The sequence below is a fragment of the Aptenodytes forsteri genome, unplaced genomic scaffold, assembly GCF_000699145.1.
Source record: "Aptenodytes forsteri isolate BGI_AS27 unplaced genomic scaffold, ASM69914v1 Scaffold29, whole genome shotgun sequence".
NCBI classification, from domain to species: domain Eukaryota; kingdom Metazoa; phylum Chordata; class Aves; order Sphenisciformes; family Spheniscidae; genus Aptenodytes; species Aptenodytes forsteri.
This window is the reverse complement of record NW_008794520.1, coordinates 2,040,919-2,063,341: the sequence shown is the minus strand read 5'-3', so window position 1 is coordinate 2,063,341 and position 22,423 is coordinate 2,040,919. Positions and strand designations below refer to the sequence as shown.

At 44.8% G+C, this 22,423-nt stretch overlaps 1 protein-coding gene across 1 annotated transcript in view; it reads left to right on the top strand.

Annotated features, from left to right (window-relative positions):
• SCTR (secretin receptor) overlaps positions 1-21,198 on the top strand; it is a 22,581-nt gene extending 1,383 nt beyond the window's left edge. The window contains exons 2-13 of the mRNA XM_009290981.1: positions 3,388-3,514; positions 8,688-8,798; positions 12,790-12,893; positions 13,187-13,284; positions 14,310-14,442; positions 15,672-15,825; positions 15,917-15,977; positions 16,521-16,590; positions 19,441-19,532; positions 19,628-19,766; positions 19,950-19,991; positions 21,017-21,198. Of these exons, the coding sequence (XP_009289256.1) occupies positions 3,388-3,514; positions 8,688-8,798; positions 12,790-12,893; positions 13,187-13,284; positions 14,310-14,442; positions 15,672-15,825; positions 15,917-15,977; positions 16,521-16,590; positions 19,441-19,532; positions 19,628-19,766; positions 19,950-19,991; positions 21,017-21,193 (1,308 nt within the window). The 3' untranslated portion in view covers positions 21,194-21,198. The remainder of the gene's footprint in view (positions 1-3,387; positions 3,515-8,687; positions 8,799-12,789; positions 12,894-13,186; positions 13,285-14,309; positions 14,443-15,671; positions 15,826-15,916; positions 15,978-16,520; positions 16,591-19,440; positions 19,533-19,627; positions 19,767-19,949; positions 19,992-21,016) is intronic.
• The last annotated feature ends 1,225 nt before the right edge of the window (positions 21,199-22,423 follow it).

The window sequence follows — 22,423 nt, the reverse complement described above, 5'->3', positions numbered from 1 at the left end:
CAAGCATTGGAACAGGCTGCCCAGGGAAGTGGTGGAGTCCCCATCCCTGGAGGTATTTGAAAGATGTGTAGACGTGGTGCTTAGGGACATGGTTTAGTGGTGGACTTGGCAGTGCTAGGATAATGGTTGGACTCAATGATCTTAAGGTAGGTTGGTCTTTTCCAACCTACACGATTCTATGATTCTATGATTCAGAGTGAATGTAATCTACAAACATTTTTGCCTTTTGATTGTCTTCTGCAATAAAAATAGTGACTGTGATGGTTTTCTTGTAATTTTGTTTTCTTATTCTTAGGTATTACCTAAAGGACTCTGTAAATAGATGTTGCTCAGGGTGCCACTAAGAGCATCTCCTTCCACTTGTTCTCTTTCTAATCCTTCAAAATACCTATTTTGATTTTGCCAGGTATCTTTTGTTCTCCTTTAAATCCTCTCATTAAACTAAACCCACTTACTTTCAAATTAAATGGCTGTGAATTCTGTGGCTGCAAATGATATTTATATTAAATAGAGTTTAGATCCATTCATTTCACAGGTTAAAAACTGTAGTTGGCTGTTGCTATCCAGTATCACAAACTGCCTGTTCTGGACATCTAGTTATCACAGCTATTTCTGTCTGGAATGGTTTTGGTACCTTATATTTTCTTTAAACAAAATATGAGGATGTCTTGCCCCCTCATCAAAATCTGACAGCCTGTGAGCTGGGAGCTGTTTCAGTGAACTGTTTAGGAAGAGATGAAGAAACCACATGTAGAGGAGCCCATTTTCCTCCTTGATTTCAAGGTGCGGGGGCAGGCTGTTTGCTCCCAGTTGTGGATGGTAAACATGAGAGAGACTGAGCACAGCCGGTAGCGGAGCGGGGTTATCTGGCCGTGGCACGGGAAATGGGATTTTGTATTGCTCAGCAAACAGCTGTGCCGGACCTGCGACAGCCCCGTTCATGCCCAGCCTGCCCCATCAGATGCCAGCGTTGGCAAAGACTGACCAAAGGACAGCGTTTGTGGAAAACAAGGTCTTTAAAACAGCACCTGGAGGCTCTCTGCTTTCTCTGGGTTTAAAATCTGGTTACTCGCATGTCTATTACCAGACAGCAGTATCTGATCAGAAGAGTAGGGTGGGCATCACTTGGTAGGGTAAAACAGTAACTGTAAGGCACTAACTACACTATATTCCTGCTTGAGCAACACATTTATGTAAGAAAATAATGCTCTATCGGATCATCAGGGTGGTCTTCACAGCTGAATGTGCTGAAAGCATGCGGCCTCATTCTAGCCATAAAGAAATAACGTAGTCTTTAAATCTCTTTCTAGAACAAAAGCTTTCTTAGGACCTACATTTCTTAAAAGGAAATGGTGCCCACAAGATGTATAGCTTTTTTTAAGGTGAATGATTTTCCTGTTTCTGAGATCATTACTAATGTGATTGCTAGCATTTATTTTTACGTATGTGCAGTATCATCTTGAACGACCCGCATGCAGACCAGACCGGTTCTGTTGGCTGCTTCAAATGCTCAGCAATAATATTGGTTTTTAATGCATTTTAAAGGTAACTTTTGGACAGAGATACTACAGCAGAAGTATGATGTAGGTCTTAACTGTCACATTTGTACTTGTGACCTCTGAAAATGTACTAAATTGCTTTACTATTGGTAATCAAATAGATAACAATAGAGAGTGGTAAATAATGCACATTTAAAAAATCTGTCAATATTTAGAAATTACCAAATTCAGCCTTCAGCTAACAACTGAAACTACTAAATGCAATTACATTTCTTTAGACATGTTACTCCAGTCAGACATTTCTATTTTTTTCAAAGATTAAATGGATTTTAAAAATCTATTTTTTTGAAATATTACATGGATTAAAAATGCATTTAAATCCTGGCATCAGAGGATAGTTTATTTCATCTGAATTCTTTGCATGTGTGATTCCAGAAAATTCATTACATTATGCAAACGCAAATGGTTTTTAGTTTATTTATTTCATGATGCACTAAGACAGGGGAGAAAGATGCTGAAGTTAAACGCAACAGACCAATTAGATGAGGCATGATACACTGCTGAAGAGATCAAACTTTGTTCAGAAATACAATACCCAGAATACTTCCAGCCGAAATGAGTGGGAATATAGTCATTGATGTCTGTTAAGCTAAAATTTAATTGTAGAAAAGTAATATTTCTCATTATAAGGTTTTCAGTGATCACTCTCTCTCCTAAATCTAATCTGAAAGTGACCAGCAATGCTACCAGATTGATTAGGTTGAGTAATAATATGATGCTGCTGGGTTAACTTCTCCTGCACAAAGTACATAAAAAAATTCTATCTGATACTTTTCAAATACTACATCCTGATGACTTGCTTTTCATCTTTTAAGTATGTGTGTGTATATACATATGCATATATATATATGTACATATAAGTTCCATAGTGGGAATTTATAAAGATTTTTGGTTTTGTTCATGAGGGAGGAATTATCTAATTTGTTGTAATGGGAACCCGCTTATATTCAGTATTTTTATTGTCAAAAATAATAGAAACTGGTAAATAATAGAAATGGTAAAAGTACTTTTTTACTGCAAGACGTAACAACTGGGACCTTGTCCTGCAAATCATTTTGCAATGATTTTTAATACATGCCATTTTAATGGTCCGTAGCTGTTTTGTACATTCATTTTGGTCCAGCTATATAAAACATAAACTGTTCATTTTGGTCCAGCTACATATAACATAAACTGCACATTTAATTGCTACATCAGGATTGAGTTAAGACTAACACTGCTGTGTGAGACAGAAGCATGGGGCAAGACGGGAAGGTGAGAAAATGACCTTAGGACAAATTACCGTCTAGGTTCTCGCAAAAATCTGAGTGAGATTCTGCTTTCAGATTGGCTCCTGCAGCTTCCTGATCAGTAGCAGTGAAACAGGCTTGGGTGGTCTGCAACCAATGGACATATTTGGATCACTTGTGCCCAGGAAAATGACCTGCGAGGTCTATGGTTTAACACTGCCAGGGGCGAGTAATTAATTCTCTGTTGCTCTAGGGAAGTCCAGCGGTGCCCTGGATGTTTCTGCAGTCTTTTGGAAGAACATCCTGCTCATGTACTTAGTTTAGCAGAATAACACATTCATTTTTCTCAATAATGGTAATGTCAGCAAAAGGGAGAAGGCAGAAACTCAGCCTGTGCTTGCTTGCTACTACTGTAGAAAAGCAGACTTAATTAGGAAAATTGACTGTATTTCAAGGACATTAACTGTATTGAAAGGAAATATTGCCCACAATCAGTTGATAGGGTTGCATGGGGAATGTGAGCATAAGAAAGGTAAATCCTGTCACGGGGATGTAAGTTTTAAGAGGAAAAGTGATTCCGCTGCTTTTAAAATTTGCAGATCAGAGCTGTCCCGCCTGTCTGCGACCTCCTGAGTGTCCTGAAAAAGGAGGAAGAAAACTGTGCTGAGACTCTCTCGCTGGAGGCGAAGAACAGAACACCCGAAAATGATCCACTCCTGAGCTCAGGTAAAGGCTGAATGAATGTGCACAATAAAAACTGCTCTCAAGTGAGCTGGGTGGCCTCAAAATCAGGTACCCCCACATTCCTTCCCATAGGAGGCATGCACCTTGTATGCATCTCTCATTTAGGAGCAGAAAACCAGGTAAGATCTGTTATAAGGCTCCAAGAGTGGGATTTTGACCTTACTGTGACAGCAAGAGTCATAGGAGCCTTCTAACTCAGCTGCTCAACTGCAGTCCTCACAACTAGGGAGCACATCAGCAACAAAATCTTGCAAATTGCAGAGGATTTGGAATTCTTCTCATCTTGGACAAGGATATTTTTATAAAGTCAGCCCAGTAAGTGCAAATTTACTTAACTATATTTGCCTTCAAAATCAATGAATACCAGCAGACAACATTTAAATCATGTGGCCTGAAGGTCCTCATTGCTTCCTTCTTGCTCTAACTTTCTGTCACATAACAGAGCTCTGGCGTTTCAGAGAGGATTTATCATCATATAAAGGAGTTTTTTGGCCTGGGAAGGTCTTGTGGTACTGAGTCCTCATCATGTAGACAGCTTTCTTTTCACAGCTGAGCACGTGCTTTCATGTGCAAGGGGTCTCAGAGAGAGAACTGCAAGCAGTTATTGAAGCTTGCCTATGAACTGAGTGTTAGCTCCCCCAGGCAGCAGCTGGGTCAGCATCTCAGAGAATACATTGGGTGGAGGCAACAGGTGTGACTATTTTTTGTGCGTGACCTGCCATCGCCACTAAGGATGGATTTGTGTCATTCACAGCATCTCGCAGACTGAACTGTTTCTGGGTGACTTTTGTGGACCATGTCACGGCAAGGTCCTCACCAGTGTGGAAAGTGAAGGAGCTCCTGTGAGATGTGCTGTGTGCAGGGTGTCCTGGCCGGAGATAAGCTACCGTGTGGAGCAAGAGTTGAGGCTTTTTCTTAGTTTCAAAGCCTTCCTCTCTAGCAGAGAGTGTTGGAGACACAGAACCGTTTCACTATGACCTGGCCCAAAGGCAGGACTCAGAGGGAAGATCTATTGCCTAGTTTCTTAAGATGCCTAGCATTTTTCTCTGTCTTTGTTTTATCCCTGTGAGCCTTGCAGACTGATGGGTGAGAGCACAGCTTCAGGGCATTATGCCCATGTAGCAGTGATGGGGTACCTCATGACAGGTTGCCAGATACTCCAGAATACAGATCTGTCTCATTACATATAAGAAGTTTGATGATATGAATAAATCAGTATTGTTTGTTTCCTTCGTATTGTTTGTTTCCTTCCCTGGTGCCCTTCATCGAAGAGGAGGGTGGTTTGACAACCTATCTATTTTTCTGCTTTGATCCTGTGACATGGCTCTAATGCTGAGCTCTGCATTTCCTCTGCACCAGAGCTCCGAAGATGCAAACAAGTTAAACTTCACAGGACCGTGCAGGTGTGGACCAGCACTAGCATTAGCAGGCAGTACTGTTTTACAGATGGTCTCGTTTTATCTCAGTCAAATAGTAGCTCCTCAGCAGAAACTTAATCCAGTTCTAAGTTGGATCCAAATCTTAAAAATTCCCCTGAAGCCTTTTGTTACTGGAAATTTTTAAACAGGGTAATTCTACCCTCTGTGCCCCTCTCCCCAAATCTACAGAGAGAGAAGTTAAAAATACAGGATTGTGTTAAGTCTTCAAGAAAGCATTTCCAATGGCTGTCAAAATTGCTCTTTTAACACTACAAGTCAGATCAAACAAGGCATAGTGCCGTAGGCTCAGGGCTACCCACGTAGCAGAAAGCTTTAAGATGAAAGTGGCTAGAGTGACTAAGCCCCTTTCTGTCTCTGTAACTCTGCAAACACACCATCTCCTGGCAGTGAGACCCCAGAAGAATAAACAGGGGTAAGATGCACTTCTTTCCACAAGTAATGGTTACTGAAGAGAGAGCCCAGGGATTTCCTTCTGCTGGTCTTTACTCAAGGAGGGTTTGTTACCTTGGTAAATTATGGAGTAATGCTTTTATTCTGGGAAATAATGCATCTGAAAATATCTCCAGCCTTTGATTATCTGCATGTCTGAGGTCCATGTGCAGAAAATCCCATACAGGGACTTCAGCTTGAAGAAGAGAGAAATAAAGCTCTGGGGATTCAGTGCATGTCCTTGGTGGGTCGTGCAGGGAGAGAGAAAGGCAGCTTTGCAGGGTGTAGATCACCTTCCATACCCCATCCTTCCTGCACCTACCCCAGAAGCTTTGACTGGTGCAGGCGGGAAGAAGGGCAAAGCAGGGGACAAGCTTCCACGGTGCTGTCTCTGCTGCGGTGCTCACATCTCTGTGAAAATGGCACAAACACACAGGATTAGTTGCGGGTGAATCAGGCACAAAGTACCTGAGCAGTAAGTGTTTCTTATCCTCCTGCAGTGTAAGGAAAAAGGGACTCTGCCCTTGTGATACCATTAGCTTGGAGGAGAGAGAAGTGTTACATTAGTGTAACCCAAGTCATGGTTATGCTCTTTTTTGTGCACGAGTGAAGATGGGATAATTCGCTCAGGTGCAGGGAGCAGGTGAGGGAAGCTGCTGGAGGTCTGAGACCTCTTGGTCATGGTGACACCATGTATTGCTGCTAGCGAAATGCTCTATTTGCTACTTGAGGGAGGTTCCAAAGAGCACAGGGACATCAGGGAGGTGCTGCTGTGCTCTGCCTCCACCCAGGAGGCTCTTTAGCTAGGTGGGGGTGGGTGGCACCGTCTTTGTTCCATGAGGAATGGCAAGAAGCCCACCTGCAGGAGGAATGGCTCGGCTGTTTTTTGTTTTCTCCTCCTGGGAAGAGACCATCCCAACACCATAATTTTGCCAGGTTTTTCTGTGCACTGAGTCTGATTTGGGGACTTTATGCCAGTGGTGTTGGCATGAAGGTTCGATAACCCAACAGCACGACTAGGCATAAATATCACCCAAGGTGATGTTTCATTTGCCGTTAAACTATTGCTTTGAAGTAAATGGTTACCAAGTCCTATAAACATTGGCACAGCAAGGACACCAGAGCTGAGGTGCCCTGGCTGTGAAAAGCTCTGTATTTCCAGGCACTAGGACTGTTGTGCAGGAGGAAATAAATAAATTTATAGAAATGTAAATATTTTTGTCAGGCTAATGGAGGCTGGCCTTATAAAGCATGAATTGTTTGAAGAGAGCACTCAGCACTTCCTCCCCTCTGCTTTCAGTGAGCATACAGGGCATTCTGCACATGCCAGGACCCACCAGGCGTAGGGTGGTCCTGGCATGCTCCAATGGCCTCTTTTTTCCCTGTCATGTTACAAAACCCACAGAGAAGGCTTTGCTAAAACCAATGATAGTGAGCAGAGGCAACAGGGAACCAGCCTGAATTATTTCAGCCTATGTCTGGAGAAGAGCAAAATAAGGGCCCCTCACTACAAGAAGGACGTCGAGGTGCTGGAGCGTGTCCAGAGAAGGGCAATGAAGCTGGTGAGGGGTCTGGAGAACAAGTCTTATGAGGAGCGGTTGAGGGAACTGGGGTTGTTTAGCCTGGAGAAAAGGAGGCTGAGGGGAGACCTCATCGCTCTCTACAACTACCTGAAAGGAGGTTGTAGCGAGGTGGGTGTGGGTCTCTTCTCCCAAGTAACAAGCAATAGGACTTTTTTTCTTTACTGAAAGAGTGGTGAAACATTGGAACAGGCTGCCCAGGGAAGTGGTGGAGTCCCCATCCCTGGAGGTATTTAAAAGACGAGTAGATGAGGCACTTAGGGACATGGTTTAGTGGGCATGGTGGTGTTGGGTCGACGGTTGGACTCGATGATCTTAGAGGTCTTTTCCAACCTCAATGATTCTAAGAAAGACCAGGATTGCAGTTTCTCTGTAGCACAAGGGGCATCAACTGTAGGTCTTCTCTACTAACACTCTGCACCACAGGCCAAAATTCATCCATGCCAGCTTCTAGCACCTAAGCAAGATGTCTAAGTTGAGATCACTGTCATGCTGTGCTCCATTGACCATCAGCTCCCTGATGCACCTCTACCAGCCCTGCCAGAAGGCAACACAGCCAAGCTGAGGGCGCAGCTGGAAAAGCCTCCCTCACACCCTGACTGTAGGAGGGGACCACGACAAGCCCAACCTTAAAATAAGCAGCCCCTGCACCTAACTGAGGGAAATGGGGTGAATCTGGGCGTTGTTGGTCAGTCCCTACAGGTGATGGAGGCCTCACATGGCAGAAGGTGCAGGGAGGGCAACTGAGCCATGGGTTCATGCCTGCAGAGGGCCCGGCGGGACTCCAGGTTCAATAGCTGCTCTGAGATGGGCCCTCCAACAGGCAGGTCACACTGTCAGAGGCCTGGCCTTGGAAAGTACAGTAGTACAGGCAGATTGTGCCAGCCTATTGGTGTGAACCCACATTTTGCCTTGGCCTGTAAATGTGATGATCTTCCCTTTACAGTCCCAGGGACTGGCAGAGCTTGGCGAAGTTTTGCTTTCCTGCAGCACAAAAGCCATTGAGACCTGCAGCCAAGCCCAGCAAGTGGTCCATTGGTGTTATTCACTCCAGCACAGTCTTGGCATAATGAAAGAGATGAAGAAGCGGAGAAGTATTTATGGTGGTACAAGGACGACATTGATACTGTTCCTCTCTGCCCTTTCCCCAGTATCGTTCTAAAGCTGTTTAAACTCCTAGTCAAGTTGTATCTTTTTTTGTTTACAAAAGGATTATGTAAGGAAAACATCAGGGTGGCTCAAAGTGGGAGCTTTAGAAAGACTGAAAAGTGAGCTAAAAAATTAAAATCTGGTTTCCTTCATCTTTCCAGGGCCATTCAATAGTTACCAGAAGACAGATGGGTAGCCAAGGGCCTGATGCAAAGTTCACAATGGCCCAAGTTACTCTTTGTCTGGCTAGTAGAGACCAGTGGAGTCAAGGACCAGAACAGGATGGGCCTGGAGCTTGCTGGGGCTGGTTTGAAGCAAGCAGGACCTGTTCTGTCCTATCCAGGTCTCAACAGGTCTCAGCAGGACTTGCTCTGTCTCATCCAGCTTGCTTTTCAGAGTACTGAGCATCTTTGTTCCCGTAGGTGCCTTGGTTCTTGGGAGATACTGCATGGTGTTTCGCTGCTTGGAGATGTTTCTTAGTGTTGTGTTGTTGGGAGGAATTTCATGGTGTTTCGCCACTGGGAGATGCTGCATGGTGTTTCGTTGTTGCCCCCCCAGGCAGATGTGCTGGAATGTGGGATAACATGAGCTGCTGGCCTTCGTCCGCCGTGGGACAGACTGTCAACGCTCACTGCCCTGAATTCTTCCAGATGCTGACTGGGAAAAAAGGTAACACTAAAAATATGCTTTTCTTGCCCAGGTGTTTTTTATTGTTATTTTATTTTTAAGTGTGTTATTTACAAAGATGCCACTGTCAGGTCTGAGCTTGAAGTGAAATTGTGTCCCTTCTTCTTTTAAAGACTGATGATCACTTAGCGGCTCCATTTCCAACACTAAGCTCAACGTGGGAAAGCCTGGAAGTAAAGTAGCAAGATGTTTTAAGTGTTTATTTTTCTTAGCCAGGTGGAGAAAAGGGCAGGAAGTAAACGCTATCCTGAAAAGTAGGTTTTTAGCATTGTTTCTTAAAGGAAAGAGTTTTCTCCACTCAGGCTCTGTGTTTATTTATTTTTGTCTTTCCCCTTCTAATAACTCTTAAAGCCAGTGGCTGATCTCAGCTGAGCTTGATGGGGACAAAACTTCACACAGCATTATGTTCATACAAGTTTTGGCACAACAGCCAGCCAGGTAGGGGGAAAAGATCCTTTTTTTGCCTCTGTCAGGAGGAAATCTGCACTGGGGGTTCATCCCTTGGTTGTGACAGGCTCCACACAAGTGGCACAAATCCATGGGAACTCAGGTTTCATGGCTCACCAAACAACTTACTCAAAAAGAGATGAGCTCAAGCAACGTTTGTTGTCCTTTCTCTGGGATTTCTAAGAGAGAAATGAAATGAAATTTATTGCCAGTATACTACAGTAATCATAAGCCATTAAGTAGGAGTTTCTGCCTGCTTTCTGTTCAGTTCTACTCTTCAGCAATGCCCAAGAAATGTTCTTACATTTCTCTTTAGCAAGTTAATGATTCAAATCGAAAGAGGGTTTTTCATTCTTCGGTTACAGGGCATGGGCTAATGAGGTCCAGTACTTACAGAAAAGCAGACAGATTCATTTTATGGAGGGAGGAATGGGAGACAAAATATTAGATTGTCTAATAAAGATTAAATAAGTCAGAGGAGAAGCACTTAGTGCTCTTTAAATAAAATCAGACATGAGCCATTCAGATTAAAAAAAATACTGTGCTACTTTCTGTACACACAAACAGTAGCTGCCCACTGAATCCTATAATCTGGTTTAAAGACAGAGGATAAACTACACAAAGACACAGACCGCTGAGGAAATAATCCGTCCGACATGCACTCACAAATATTTAGCATAGTGATACTGGTCCTTAAACGTATTAAATGAAATCCCTGCTGGTACAGCCACTAGAGGGAACCACTCCCTGCCTTTGGCCCTCGGACCGGAGAGGAAAACAGGAATTTGTACGTCCAAAGTCCAAAGGTCATAATTACATCTCAAATGCGCCCTGCATTATCTTGGAGATAGTCTAACAGCTTTAAACTTTAGTTGTGCTCCTTATCGAGAAACTGAGACCTGAACCACTTCTGATAAACAATAATCAGAGTGATGGTGTTCGAAACAGAAACCCAAGACATGGTCCATTTGCATTTGCATCTTATTTCGGTCTCTGCATCTGGCATTTTGGGTCAAAGTCAGCAATAGTTTCTTCTCATTCTCATAGCCACATTCTTCTCTGATTTTAACTGCGGTTGGCTTGTGACTCATGCGTTTAATTACTGCTACAGTTGTTGCTCTGTTTGAAGCAATTTTGCAAAATAAAAACAAAGATCTGTTTGCTTGAAAAAAAAGCAGAAGTTTTCTCTCCTCACCACTTACAAAGCAGAAGGGCAGCCACAAATGCCAAAGACCCATGCATTAAGGGACACAGATAGCTCTGAGCTCTGACCAAAGCCTCGTCTCTGTGCTGTTGAGCTTTGTGCTGACATCTAGACTTGGATTTGCAGCCCAGATTGTCTGGCCCCTTCCCCCATAACAGGCCAAAGAGACAAAATAATCTGGAACCAAGGAACGTAACTGAAGTTCACATCCAGACCTGCACATTGTGTCTCAGGCAAGAAATGAGGAAAGATGTGACGACTGTGGGCATTCAGAGGCAGAGTAGAAGGCCACATCAAATGGCCCCAGTTCCACAGCCATCCCTTTAGCCAGTGTTCCCCCTTGCCTAGGCAACTCCAAAAGCCTCCAAGGCACCAGTAAACACCAAGCACCAGTCCTTAGACAGACTGCAGACCCCGAGTCTGCTCCGAGCTGGACGTGCTGCGGTTTCCCCAGTGTGTGTGTCATAAGCAAGTAGCATTGTTAAAATTGTGCTCACGTCCATCAATATAGTATGCCCTGCGTAATCTCCCATGCTTTGCATATAACACAATCGCATGCACACACCAACACAGAACTTCACCTCTTCTTGTCTGATCAACTTTGACATCCTCAGGCAAAAAACAGTTACAGGCACGTTTACAAGCACAACACTCTACTCAGAGTTAAGTACATGTGTCAATAATGGAAGCTGAAGTAGAGGATTTGCCACCATACCACTCCCTTGCTGGGTGTGAAGGCAGGTTGGGGAGAACTGTTTGGGAGAGCTGTTTCTCTTCTGTTGTTGCTGCACTGCAGCAGGGTATAGAAAACCCGGCTTAAAAAGCAAGCCTGGCCTTTCCAAAGATGCTAAGCTGAAACAAGATGTTCATAAAAGCATCAGAATAATAGTCTGATACTGACACACCCGGAGCTCTTCCCACTTGGAGATCTCAGCATGTTTGCTGTGCCTTGCAGTTTTACAGAGGTGAGTTCAAATCCAGTGCAGACATGCTGTCAGGTCACCAGAATTAGCCCAGAGGTAGCAGAAGCCCTGATGCTGTCCTGACGGTCCCAGCAGGGCTCCAAAGAGCATAAACCAGTGCCAAACACTGCTGCATATGCATCTCCCTCTGTTCCCTCAACACTGCGGGGATGTTTTGCAGGAACTGGATGCCCTAGAGTCCCTATAGCTAGATGTGTGGGCAAAAATAGACTTTTACGGTGCCTTCTGGCAAGGCTTCTACTAAGAAGGGCTGCTGATTTCAGGCCCTTTCTAAGTCCTTGCTAGTATTGCCATTACTGCAGCAAAGCCAGGATTTCACTCCATGTTTCTAAAGTGTGGCAGACATCTGTCCTACCTGACAGATTAATGTGATTAGGACAGCAGGCAGTGGTTTTACTTCTTTGTAAAAGTTTCTTTTCTCTTCAGCACATAACCTAGATGCCTGCTAGGGTCATTTTCTTCCAATGAGATTGTAAGGTGTGTAGGGCAGGTCTTCCCACTTCCACTTTAGTGCCAAACATGAATATGGACGTGTTCAAACGTGTCCTATTCAACCATTTGCAACTTGCTGGGGATCCATCTCACTCAGCTTTAGGAGTCTAAAAGTCAGGCGGCCCAGCAGAAGTGGGTCAGACAAACTGCCCTCTGCAGATGTCTGTCTGAAAATGAGATGAATTCTGCAAATGCTTCTTTTTCTCCACTGACTAGAAAGACAGCCATGAGGGACACAGTTGGACTCAAGCATTTAGCTTTCAGAAGGCTAACCTGAGTGAGGGGAATCCCATCCTAGCCTTTAATTTGCAAGTAAGCAAGGAAATCAACAGTGTAAGAATGCCCAGACCTGGCTGTGGGGACAAAACTTTTAGCTTTCATTTGAATCTCACCAAAAATCTGTGACCATCTAAAGTTTTGTGTTCTCTTCAGACCATGACAAACCACAGTAAGGGGGTGGGAGCATTCAGGGAAGTATCAGGTTTGCATGGAGTATGAATCTGTGATTGAACAAGTCATGTGTTTGCTGATCTTGGAATACTGGCCAAGAAACACCAGATGTACCGAACAGTATTATTTATGTTGCAATTAATAAAAACACATCCATCACAGTCATCCCTGAGTGGGCAAACAATATTATGACCCACACAAGTACACTGGGCAAGTATCAACATAATTAGCTCGGCTGTATTTCACCTCCAGCTATGCAGAGTGCACTGCCTGGGGGAAAATATTCTCTTTGCTCTTGGAGCAATCCTACACGTTGGTGACTGACCCCCAAGGAGAACAAAGATACAATTGGAAGTGATCACACCTGGTTTTGTCTTTTTTTGTTGTTACCACACAGGTTTTGTCTACCGAAACTGTACGAGCGAGGGTTGGTCAGACCCATATCCGAGACCTGATATTGCTTGTGGCTACAATGTCAATGACACGACAAACGAGGCGAGAGTGAGTCTGAGTGCCTGGGACCACAGATCTGCTGCTTTGGGGCCCTGGGGGAGGAACATGTTAAGGAGAGACTGAATGATGTGATTTAACTCAGGTGGGGTTATTGTTACAGGTGTTTTTCAGCATAAATGCTTCCTCCAAATGATCAGAATGGGTTGCTTGGGGTAAAACTTCAGTAGCTGATTTTACAAGAAAATGTATTTGTTAAATAGGAGGAGACACCTTTCTCTTGCTATGGGCTGATTTCTACCAGACAGTCAAAGTTAAAGATGTGAATATATGTTCCCCTGCAGCGTTCCTATTTCATGACTCTGAAGACCATGTACACCATTGGATACTGCACCTCCCTTGTGACACTGACGATAGCCTTAGCAGTCCTGGTCTCTTTTAGGTGAGGAGAAGCATCTCTGGTTTGCGTTTGGCCAGGACTTCTGGTCGTCTCAGCTGACACAGATCCTTCTGGTGGCTTTCAGGGCAAGTTAAAAATGGAAGTATTTCTGAAAACCTTCACAGAAATCAGTGACAAAAATGATCTCTGAGTCTTGTCTCCCAGAAAATGTATGGGCTGCTCCTCATGTTGTGCTCTCCTGGCCTTTCCAAAATGTAGCTGGACGTATTTTGCAGACTGGCGTTTGCACCACCTCCCTGCTGAGGTCTTCCCATGACATCAGTGTCCCTCGGGCAGAGTGTCTTTCCCCCTGCTGTTCTTTTTCCCGCTTGAGACTGTGGCTAAAACTTTGCTCTAAGTGCTACTGCACTGACTTCTGGGAAGGTATTTCAGGCTTACAGCAGCAATCTGACAGTCAGCTTATCTTCATGCATCCTTATAACCTGGAATTTGTACTTTGCTGCTTATTCAGTGAAATGAATTTCCCTTACGGTAAGTGTCAGGATGGCACCTCTGGGCAGAAGGAACCCCAACTACTTTGCAAACTCATCTTCAAGCTGCACGGCCTCTGGACCCAGATTATGTGGAGATTTAATACAGAAAACATTGCAGGCACAAGCGCACTGTGCAGGCAAACCAAATAAATCCACCCAGGTGTGGATAAACACCTTGGGTTCATGTTACTCCAGAAAGGAAGAAGGGAGGCTAGACCAAGCATATTGGCGTGAAATCGCAATGCTTCTGGCAACGTTCAGCTTGTTTTAGTACCTGAGTGGAGCAGATGTGACTTTAGCTTTTTAAAGTTCTCTCTAGGATATCCCTCTTGGGAAATGCATTAGTCTTCCTTTCACAGACAGAAAAACAGTGTTCCTAATTTGTCAGTTTAGCATTAATAAGGATTGAAACCTGCTGTTTACAGCCACAAGCTACCCGCGTGTTGTGGTTTAACCCGGCAGGCAGCTAAACACTACACAGCTGTTGGCTAGGAATGTAACTTCACCGGATCTCTCTCTCTCTTCTTGTAACAGAAAACTTCACTGTACAAGGAACTACATCCACATGCATCTCTTCACATCGTTCATTTTGCGAGCCTCATCCAACTTCATCAAGGATGCTGTTTTGTTTTCCTCTGAAGACACAAATTACTGCGGGGCATACACGGTAACCCTCTGCCTTCCAGCTTGCTCCACGCCTCAGTTTCCCAGCAAGATCCCAGCAGTAGTTAGTGTGCAGAGAAGGAAGTCTCTGTCTCAGCTTTCCATTCAGCATGAGGGGTTATGGGAGAGGAAAGGTATGCCCTGTCCCTTCTCTATCGCTCAGTCCTGCGTGTTGGTTGTTCCTGGCTGAGATTTCCCTGTTTGGGGGATTCTGCATGGGTGACGGTTATATGAGGACACAAAAGCAGCCCGGGCTGGACCATACACACAGAAACCCAGGTACAGTTCCTCCCAGCTATTGATGCCCTTACAAGTACTGGAGCAGAGGGCATCCAGGTCAGTCTGAAGTAGGTACCTGCATTCATCATCTTGATTGTGTTGACTAGATGTCCACAGAAGGCACCAGGAGTTCAGCACATTGACCCAGAAATGCCTAAACATGGGTGACTCAGGGTGTGAACACAGGATACTCTACCAGGGTGGAGATTCTTACATGGATTTTAGATCCTGGCAGATGGGGCTGGCAGGAAAAGTACGAGAACACATTAAATATTGCTGACTTATACTACAGTGTGAGACCTGATACCTGATAGTAAGATATGGGTTTGCACCCAGAGAGCCTGGAAAAGGAACCTCCCACATTTTGAATTGTTTTTTCCTTTTTCTTTTTATTGGCAGCAAAATATCTTGAAAACTGGGGGGGGAGGGGAGCACTGGAGACAATGTTTAATGCTTTAAACCAAAAGATAAGAATTAAGGAGGGAAACAAACAAACAAAAAGGCTTTTTTTTTTGTTTTACCCCCCCAGTTTTGCTGGACTTTTGTTGCTGAACAAGAACATTTTGAGCAAATTTTAACTTGTCTTTATTGACCCTTTTTCTTAGGAAAAAAAAGACTGACATACATTCACGTGCTGCTCTAAGGTGATATTAGTGCTACTGATACTAATAAGGTGGTATTAGTGAAAGTCCTCTAAGTGAGACAGTAACCCAAAACCATGTGTCCATGACACATTTGGTTCTTGCTAGTGACGCAGTTGATTAATGCATTTACGAGTGCCAGTCCTGCTTTCTTGTCATGTGAACGCCTGTCTCAAGGCCACCTGTTTAGTCCCCTAATTGCTGTAAAATATCTATTTGCCAAGATTTATTTACAGCGCTCTCTCTCTCTCTGTTAGAAGGTAGATACAAACCCAGGCAGAAGCTTTCTGCTAATTATCCTCTCTTTCCTCAGGCTGGGTGTAAGCTCACCATGGTCTTCTTTCAGTATTGCATCATGTCTAACTACAGCTGGCTCCTTGTGGAGGGACTGTACCTCCACACTCTCCTGGTTATTTCTTTCTTCTCGGAAAGGAAGTTCCTCTGGCAGTTCATCGCCCTCGGATGGGGTACTGGTTCTCCTTTCAGTAAGAATAACTGTGGGTTTGTTTTGCCTTTGGGATGGACTTGTGGAGCAGTAACTAGCTTTTCCACTTGCAGGTGCCCCAACTGTGTTTGTGGCCGCATGGGCAACTGCTAGGCAACTCCATGAAAATGTTGGGTAAGTTGCATGTAGGGGGGAAGGTGGCATGCCGGGGGGAGCATGCAGCCCCCGCGCAGGCTGCTCCATGGGGTCCTGCTCATTCCTAACCGCTGGCAGCCAAGCAAACCAACCACCACCCTGCTGTGGTGCGAACCTGGATCCTAGCATAGGCAGGAGTAGAGGTCCAGCTGAGCAACCTGAGAAAGAGCCTCCAATTTCATTTGAGCATTTTCAAGGGTAGGAGGTAGCCTTCAAGTATGAATTCAGCCCATGATGTTTTCGGCATCCATGTTTGACTTTCTGATCAGTGAAACTTTGTTCCTTTCTCTTCTCCCTTACAAAATTTTGAACAGTGGTTGTACTTTAAGGGCGGGATGTACTTTTGTCCTGTGCAGGTGGATAGTTTTCTGTCAGAAATGTTGTGCAGCTAAGTGAGAACAGGAAATTAATTTTGTAGAATAAGGGAATAGGGGCCTATCTGAAGTGCAAAACAGACTAAACGCCTTTGAAAAGACACCAGTGTTTTGATAACTGACTGCACCTTCTCTTCTATTTTTACAGGTGTTGGGACATTAACGCTAATGCCAATACCTGGTGGATCATTAGAGGCCCTGTAGTTTTGTCTATTTTTGTAAGTCTTTTCTGGGACAAGCAGATTCAAACTGTATTTTCAAATATTGTGAAGTCAGAGATCATCTACTCAACATGCTTTAGAAGTGTGTTAATGAACTGATCTTAGACATGTGCCTGAACTGGTGTGACACATGAATTACTGCTTAAGCAACTTCTGCTCAGCAGGATTTAGTCAGTAACTAATGCCCCGAAGCTAAGTTCACAAGCAAAGCTAGAGTGTCCTTCCAAGAAGCAAGAGCCTGAAGAAGATCAGGTTTCCACATCCTGTTGATTTCATATGAACTTGGCTGGCTTGTGGAAGCTTGTTTTGGACTGTTTCAAGGAAGGCTCCAGAGGAGAAACGAAGTGGCTGTACAGTTCAGTACAATCGCCTTTGTGTCTCCCGGTCAATGCCCCTCTCAGCAAAGCCAAAAACAACTTGCCTTACATGACCATTAGCTTTTGTTTTCAGCAATGAAAGCAGCTCACAGGCTGCACGCACCACGTGTTAGTGGACTGCAATTATACTATTATGGTATTGTTCACTGAAATAAAGCATAGGCATTGAAACTCAGTGTGAACCTGCCCAGTACAAGGCAGTAGCAATGTAAAGTACAGTTTGGTGGAAATAATACTCAACACCTATGGTTTGAGCATTTGCTGGTGCTCACCTTCAGAGCCTTAGGTACCAAGGGGGTGGAGCTGCTTCTTGGAGATAGTTGTTCTGCCCAACTGAGATGTTCTGGGGCAGACCACTCTGCAATGATCAATCTGAAACCCTAGTACAGAAACACTCAAGCTGCTACTTACTCTCAAGTAACCTGCTGATGCTCCAAGCGAGAACCCAAGAGTTGGTTGAGGTTTTTGTGTTGCCAGTAGGAGCCATTATGTTTGCAAAGCACAAACTGCAACACTTGCATGCTCTCTTGGAAACCCAAGCAGCAGAGATAGTGGGTTAAAGTTCTGCTCCCATTTACCACTGAGCAATCCTTCACCCCCACAAGACAAGCAGAAGACCACACAAGTGATTCATGATCAACTTAATGAGGCCACAGCATTTATTTTTCTGAATTAATCAACCCTTATGCTCCAGGAGCCACTCGGCAATATTTAAATGCCAACAAGGCCCAAGCATTCTGCAAGGCGAAAAGCACAATCTTAATTTATCTTTTGAGGGCCACCCGCTATCTCCTTCAAGTTTCCTCAAAATCCTGATCACATCTAGCTTAGCCACTTAAGGCTGGAGCCGCCTGGATGACCCTGGCTCTTTACCTAAAAGAGTCTTTTCTCAAGCCAATAGCCACAGACAAACAAACAGCCAGTCCTTCAGAATTCAGGTCTAATCTCTTTATCCTCACAGCGCACAGTCCTTAGCAGTTCAAAGGGCAGAAAATCAACACCGATAAACTCCTTTGTGCTCCTAGGCTAACATTCATTGCTGTGCTGCCCACGGGCAATCCCTCCCAGCAGGAATCCCGCCGTCCTCCCTTCCCCAGTAGTTTTTCATCAGCAAAAAGTCCTGCTCAGCCTACACCGCTCTTGCCTGGCCTGGTGGGTTAAAAACCCCAGAGTCCTCAGACCTGAACCTCCTTTTCCGTCGAACACCCCCAAAATATTTCAGTCTTTCCTCACCCCTAGCTTCTCCCAGCTCTGCTCCTTTCCTCATCCCTCCCCAGCTCCCCAAACTTCCAGCCCTCTCCGGACACCCTCACCAGCTCAGACCCGCAGCCACAGTTGCTCCCTCTTCATCCAAAAATTTCAGGAACCCAGGGACACCCTGGGTCTGTCCCATCTAAAGTAGACCCGCTTCTCTTGGGGAAACCCACCACCTCAGAGCGCTGCTCTGACACCCGCAGGCACGTACAAGCCACCAGGAAGAGAATGCATCGCTGCGATGGTGATTCCAGGCGTAGGGAAGGGTTAAGGGCCTGCCACGGTGCAGGGTGTTGCAAAAGGGCTGCTGGTGTGGGTCGGCGGGCAGTGCCGGGGGCAGGAGGAGCGCAGGGCGCTGCCGAAGCCCTGATGCAAAGGGCAGATAAAGCCCAGGTCGCTCCCTGATGCCGTGAGAGCGAGGCGCTCGGGCTGGCTCTGCCTCCCGGGTGACTCCCGCTCTTTGCCTGAGGGTCAAATGAGCAGAAACAGCTATTGCTTCACCCTCGCCCAAACCGAGCAGCAGATCAGCATTTTTATCTGATACCCACCCTTGGAGAGGGGGAAAATGCAAAAGGAAGAACTTCAGTGTCGACTCTCTCCTATCCCCACTTTTAACCATTTTGCCTCCATCATCCCAAACCACGCTGTGTCTTTTGGCAGGGAACAAACGGCATTTGCAGTCCCAGTTAGCAAGCGGTAGCTCCGGTGCTGTCCCTCTGCTGGCATCCAAAGCGGGGCCAGACTGCGCAGAGGCTGTCTGAACCCCACAGCCAGAAGGGATCCTATCGGTGCAGCTGGTCTCCCTGCCCTTTGGTGATTTGTCTGGATAATAAGCCCTGATCGTCCCCATAACTAAAGCTGCAGCAAACCGGCGGGGAAAGCAACTGACCGGAGCCCGCAGCTGGTCTCCCTGCCCTTTGGTGATTTGTCTGGATAATAAGCCCTGATCGTCCCCATAACTAAAGCTGCAGCAAACCGGCGGGGAAAGCAACTGGCACCGGAGCCCACAGTGGCTGGGCAGGCTGGAGGGGCAGGGGCAGGGACTGGAATGGGGACAGGGATGTGGGCAGGCCAGCCCCAGCCCCTCTATTCTGCCTGCTCAGCCAAAACACCCCAAACTGGCTCTGCTGGTACCTGGCAGTTACGTAAGTGGTTATTGGGCATTTGGTTTTGTTGTTTGGGTTTTTTTTCACGTCCTTCCTTTTGTTTTTTTCAGATTAATTTCATTCTTTTTGTCAACATTTTAAGAATCTTGATGAGGAAGCTCAGCTCACCTGAAGGACAGAGCAGTGATTTCAACCAATACAAGTATGTTCCTTACATCGCGACTTTATGCCACATGAGCCCATCCGAGCTCCTCTGGCTCCTTCTACACCAGCTTTCCCCTCTGTTTTCGTTCTCAGGAGACTTGCAAAGTCAACACTTCTCCTCATCCCTCTCTTTGGGGTCCACTACATCATCTTCGCTTTTTTCCCCGAAGATGCAAGCAGCGGCACAATGGAAATTCAGCTGTTTTTCGAACTGGCTCTTGGATCATTCCAGGTAATATTTGACAAGCTATTATTTCTTTAAAATAAGAAAACGAGGTATAACATACAACTCTGCAACAGAGCAGAGTCCCAATGGCAAAACCAAGCTGTCTGATTTCCCTTGGGATGCCTCATCCCCATTCAAAAGCTGAAACTGCAGTTCTAATTCTGTGACCACGGTTCTTTTATCTTTTAGGGCTTTGTCGTGGCTGTACTTTATTGTTTTCTTAATGGTGAGGTGAGTTTTGTGTGTATAATATTCTTTTTTATTGCTCAAGCATGCCTCATTAATCAGTAGGATACATTCTCCAATGAATTACATGTTTTATCTGAGGCTTTTCTTCCCAGCTACCTAACGTCACCCATGAAATACCTCCTAGACCTGGCAAGCCTAAGTAATTGTATGCCAGATGCAAACTTCACCTCTCAACTATTGCAGCCCTTCTGTAAATCAGATAGCATTATTACTGTCTGGGAATGGAGGGTGGGAGTACCATCCCGCACACGGTCACACTGACAATCAACTGGTTCTGACGCATGGTGCTATTATCTGTCATCCCATGGCTGTTTTCTTTGCTTGATCCTTGGGAGGGAATTTATCAAAAGCTGTATCCAGTCCAGGTTTATTAGGACTCTCATAAGGTAAAGCTTGTGGAAGAGGGACCGTTTCCTTTGTAGTCGTATGATAACTCCCAGGCTTCTGGGCTAGAACTTGCACTCTGAAATGTTGCTGCTGGTAGAGGTGGGGGGAAATGTTATCCAAACCTGGGAAATCCTGAGGTTATTGGAAGAAAGCAAAAAAATACCAGTGCTTAAAGTTGGAAGAAAAGGTCACTTTGAAATGGAAGGGGTTTGAAATGCTTTGACTGGTGCTTTAACAGGGTTCAGAAAAAGCTGTTTTGAAAAGAAAATCTGCATTTTTTTACCTTAGAGTGCCAAAATGTCCCATTTTTAGAACTAAAATAAAAATCTTTGAAAAATCTAAACCAAACACTTATTAAGGACAGCTGGACTCTGTGAACAGTTTCACCAGCAATTAAACAGAAAAACAGGTTAACAGAAAATTGCGTAGCTGCAACAACAGTATCAGTAGAAGTGACAAGAAACAGGCCCTACCCTAACCCCTTAAATGGGGGGTTAAATAAATAAATCCAAACCTTGGCAAAGATAACCCGCTCTCCTTCTCCTGTTATACTGCTCTCCGCAATGCAGGGCTCCAAGATAAACTAGCTGAACTAAGTATTTTGTGACCTTTCTACCTAGGTTCAGCTGGAAGTTCAGAGAAAATGGAGGCAGTGGCATTTGAGCAAACACTTGCGTCAGCATGTCAGCACCTCAGCAAGTAACGGAGGAAGTGGCTTAACTCAAGAGATGCAGATAGTGAGGTCGAGCCCACCAGAGCACAGGAGAGCAACCCTCCAAAGATCAAGCGTGCTTTAACACTGTACACCTGGAGGATACCTCCATGCTCAGATACACATGGTTAAGTCCCATGGACCGTGCTAGGAGTCTTGTGTATGTATCCAAAAGTGGGACTTTGCTGTAGATCAATGGTTCTTGAAGCACATCTGTTCATCTATATCCTGTGTAGTACCAGAGTTATTTTCCAAGGTAAAATGGGCCAAAACATTATGCTCTTCCTTGGGTTTCTGGCCACAGTAATTTGTGTTTCTTTCCACGCCAATATTTTTCAGCTGCTATTTCTACCTTAAATGTGACCTTTCATTTTCCATGCGGCTCTCACAACATGTTCCAGGCTAAGCCAGGCTGGTGAGTTTTAGATGTTCTCTATTTCTTCTGCTGTTGAAGCTGGGAGGACATACAATTTTGTACGAGGAAGATTCCATGCCATCCTTTAACACAGCTCATGGATTCGAAACGAAAAATTAATTAATCCCTAAAATTTACCAAGATTCAAAGTCTTTCTGTTGTGGTGATGGATGATGGACACTGAGAACATAAAGCATGGCTGAGCTAATGCTTCCTATCCAGCTGCACATCCATTGCTCAGGTATGCTCCAGTGATGGTGGCAGGTTCAGAGACTTTTCTTCCTTTGCCTCTTGTAACAGTGGAGATCTCAGAAATAACAGTGGTCCAATTTGGATTTTTGTATGTTTTTTGAAATGGTAAAAAAAGCTATTATAGCATATTCCAAGGGTGACCAAGAAAACTTCAGTAAGATGGCTCTTTCCTATTGTGTCTGTACCTCTGAGACTTGTCCTGCTAGTCTTTGAAAGGAAGCAATGAAAGCCCCTGGGACATTTAAAACTCAATTGAACCGGACAGTACAAGGTATCGTATGAAAAACAACACCATAGTGGCTGGCAAAAATCTCTTTACAGTCTATGATCACAGCGTGCTGAAATCTGCAAGACTGTGCACTGTAATATGATGTCACAAGGAATCCAAGCTTCTATTATAGCTTTATGTTCTTAAGGATAAAATTGTTAAGCAAATTTCCCTGGTTTGAGTTGGAAAGGGATAAAAGAATTCATCCGACAAATGCAATCAAGCCTCCTACTTGATTTTGTATCTGCACTTCCCCGGTTGGGGCAATTCTTGCCTGGTTTTCTTCAAGGGCAAAGATGACTGAACAGAAAGCAAGTGGCATTTATCACACTTCTCCCTCCTCCCGGTCACCTACAAGACATGGGCAAAACGCGTGTGGT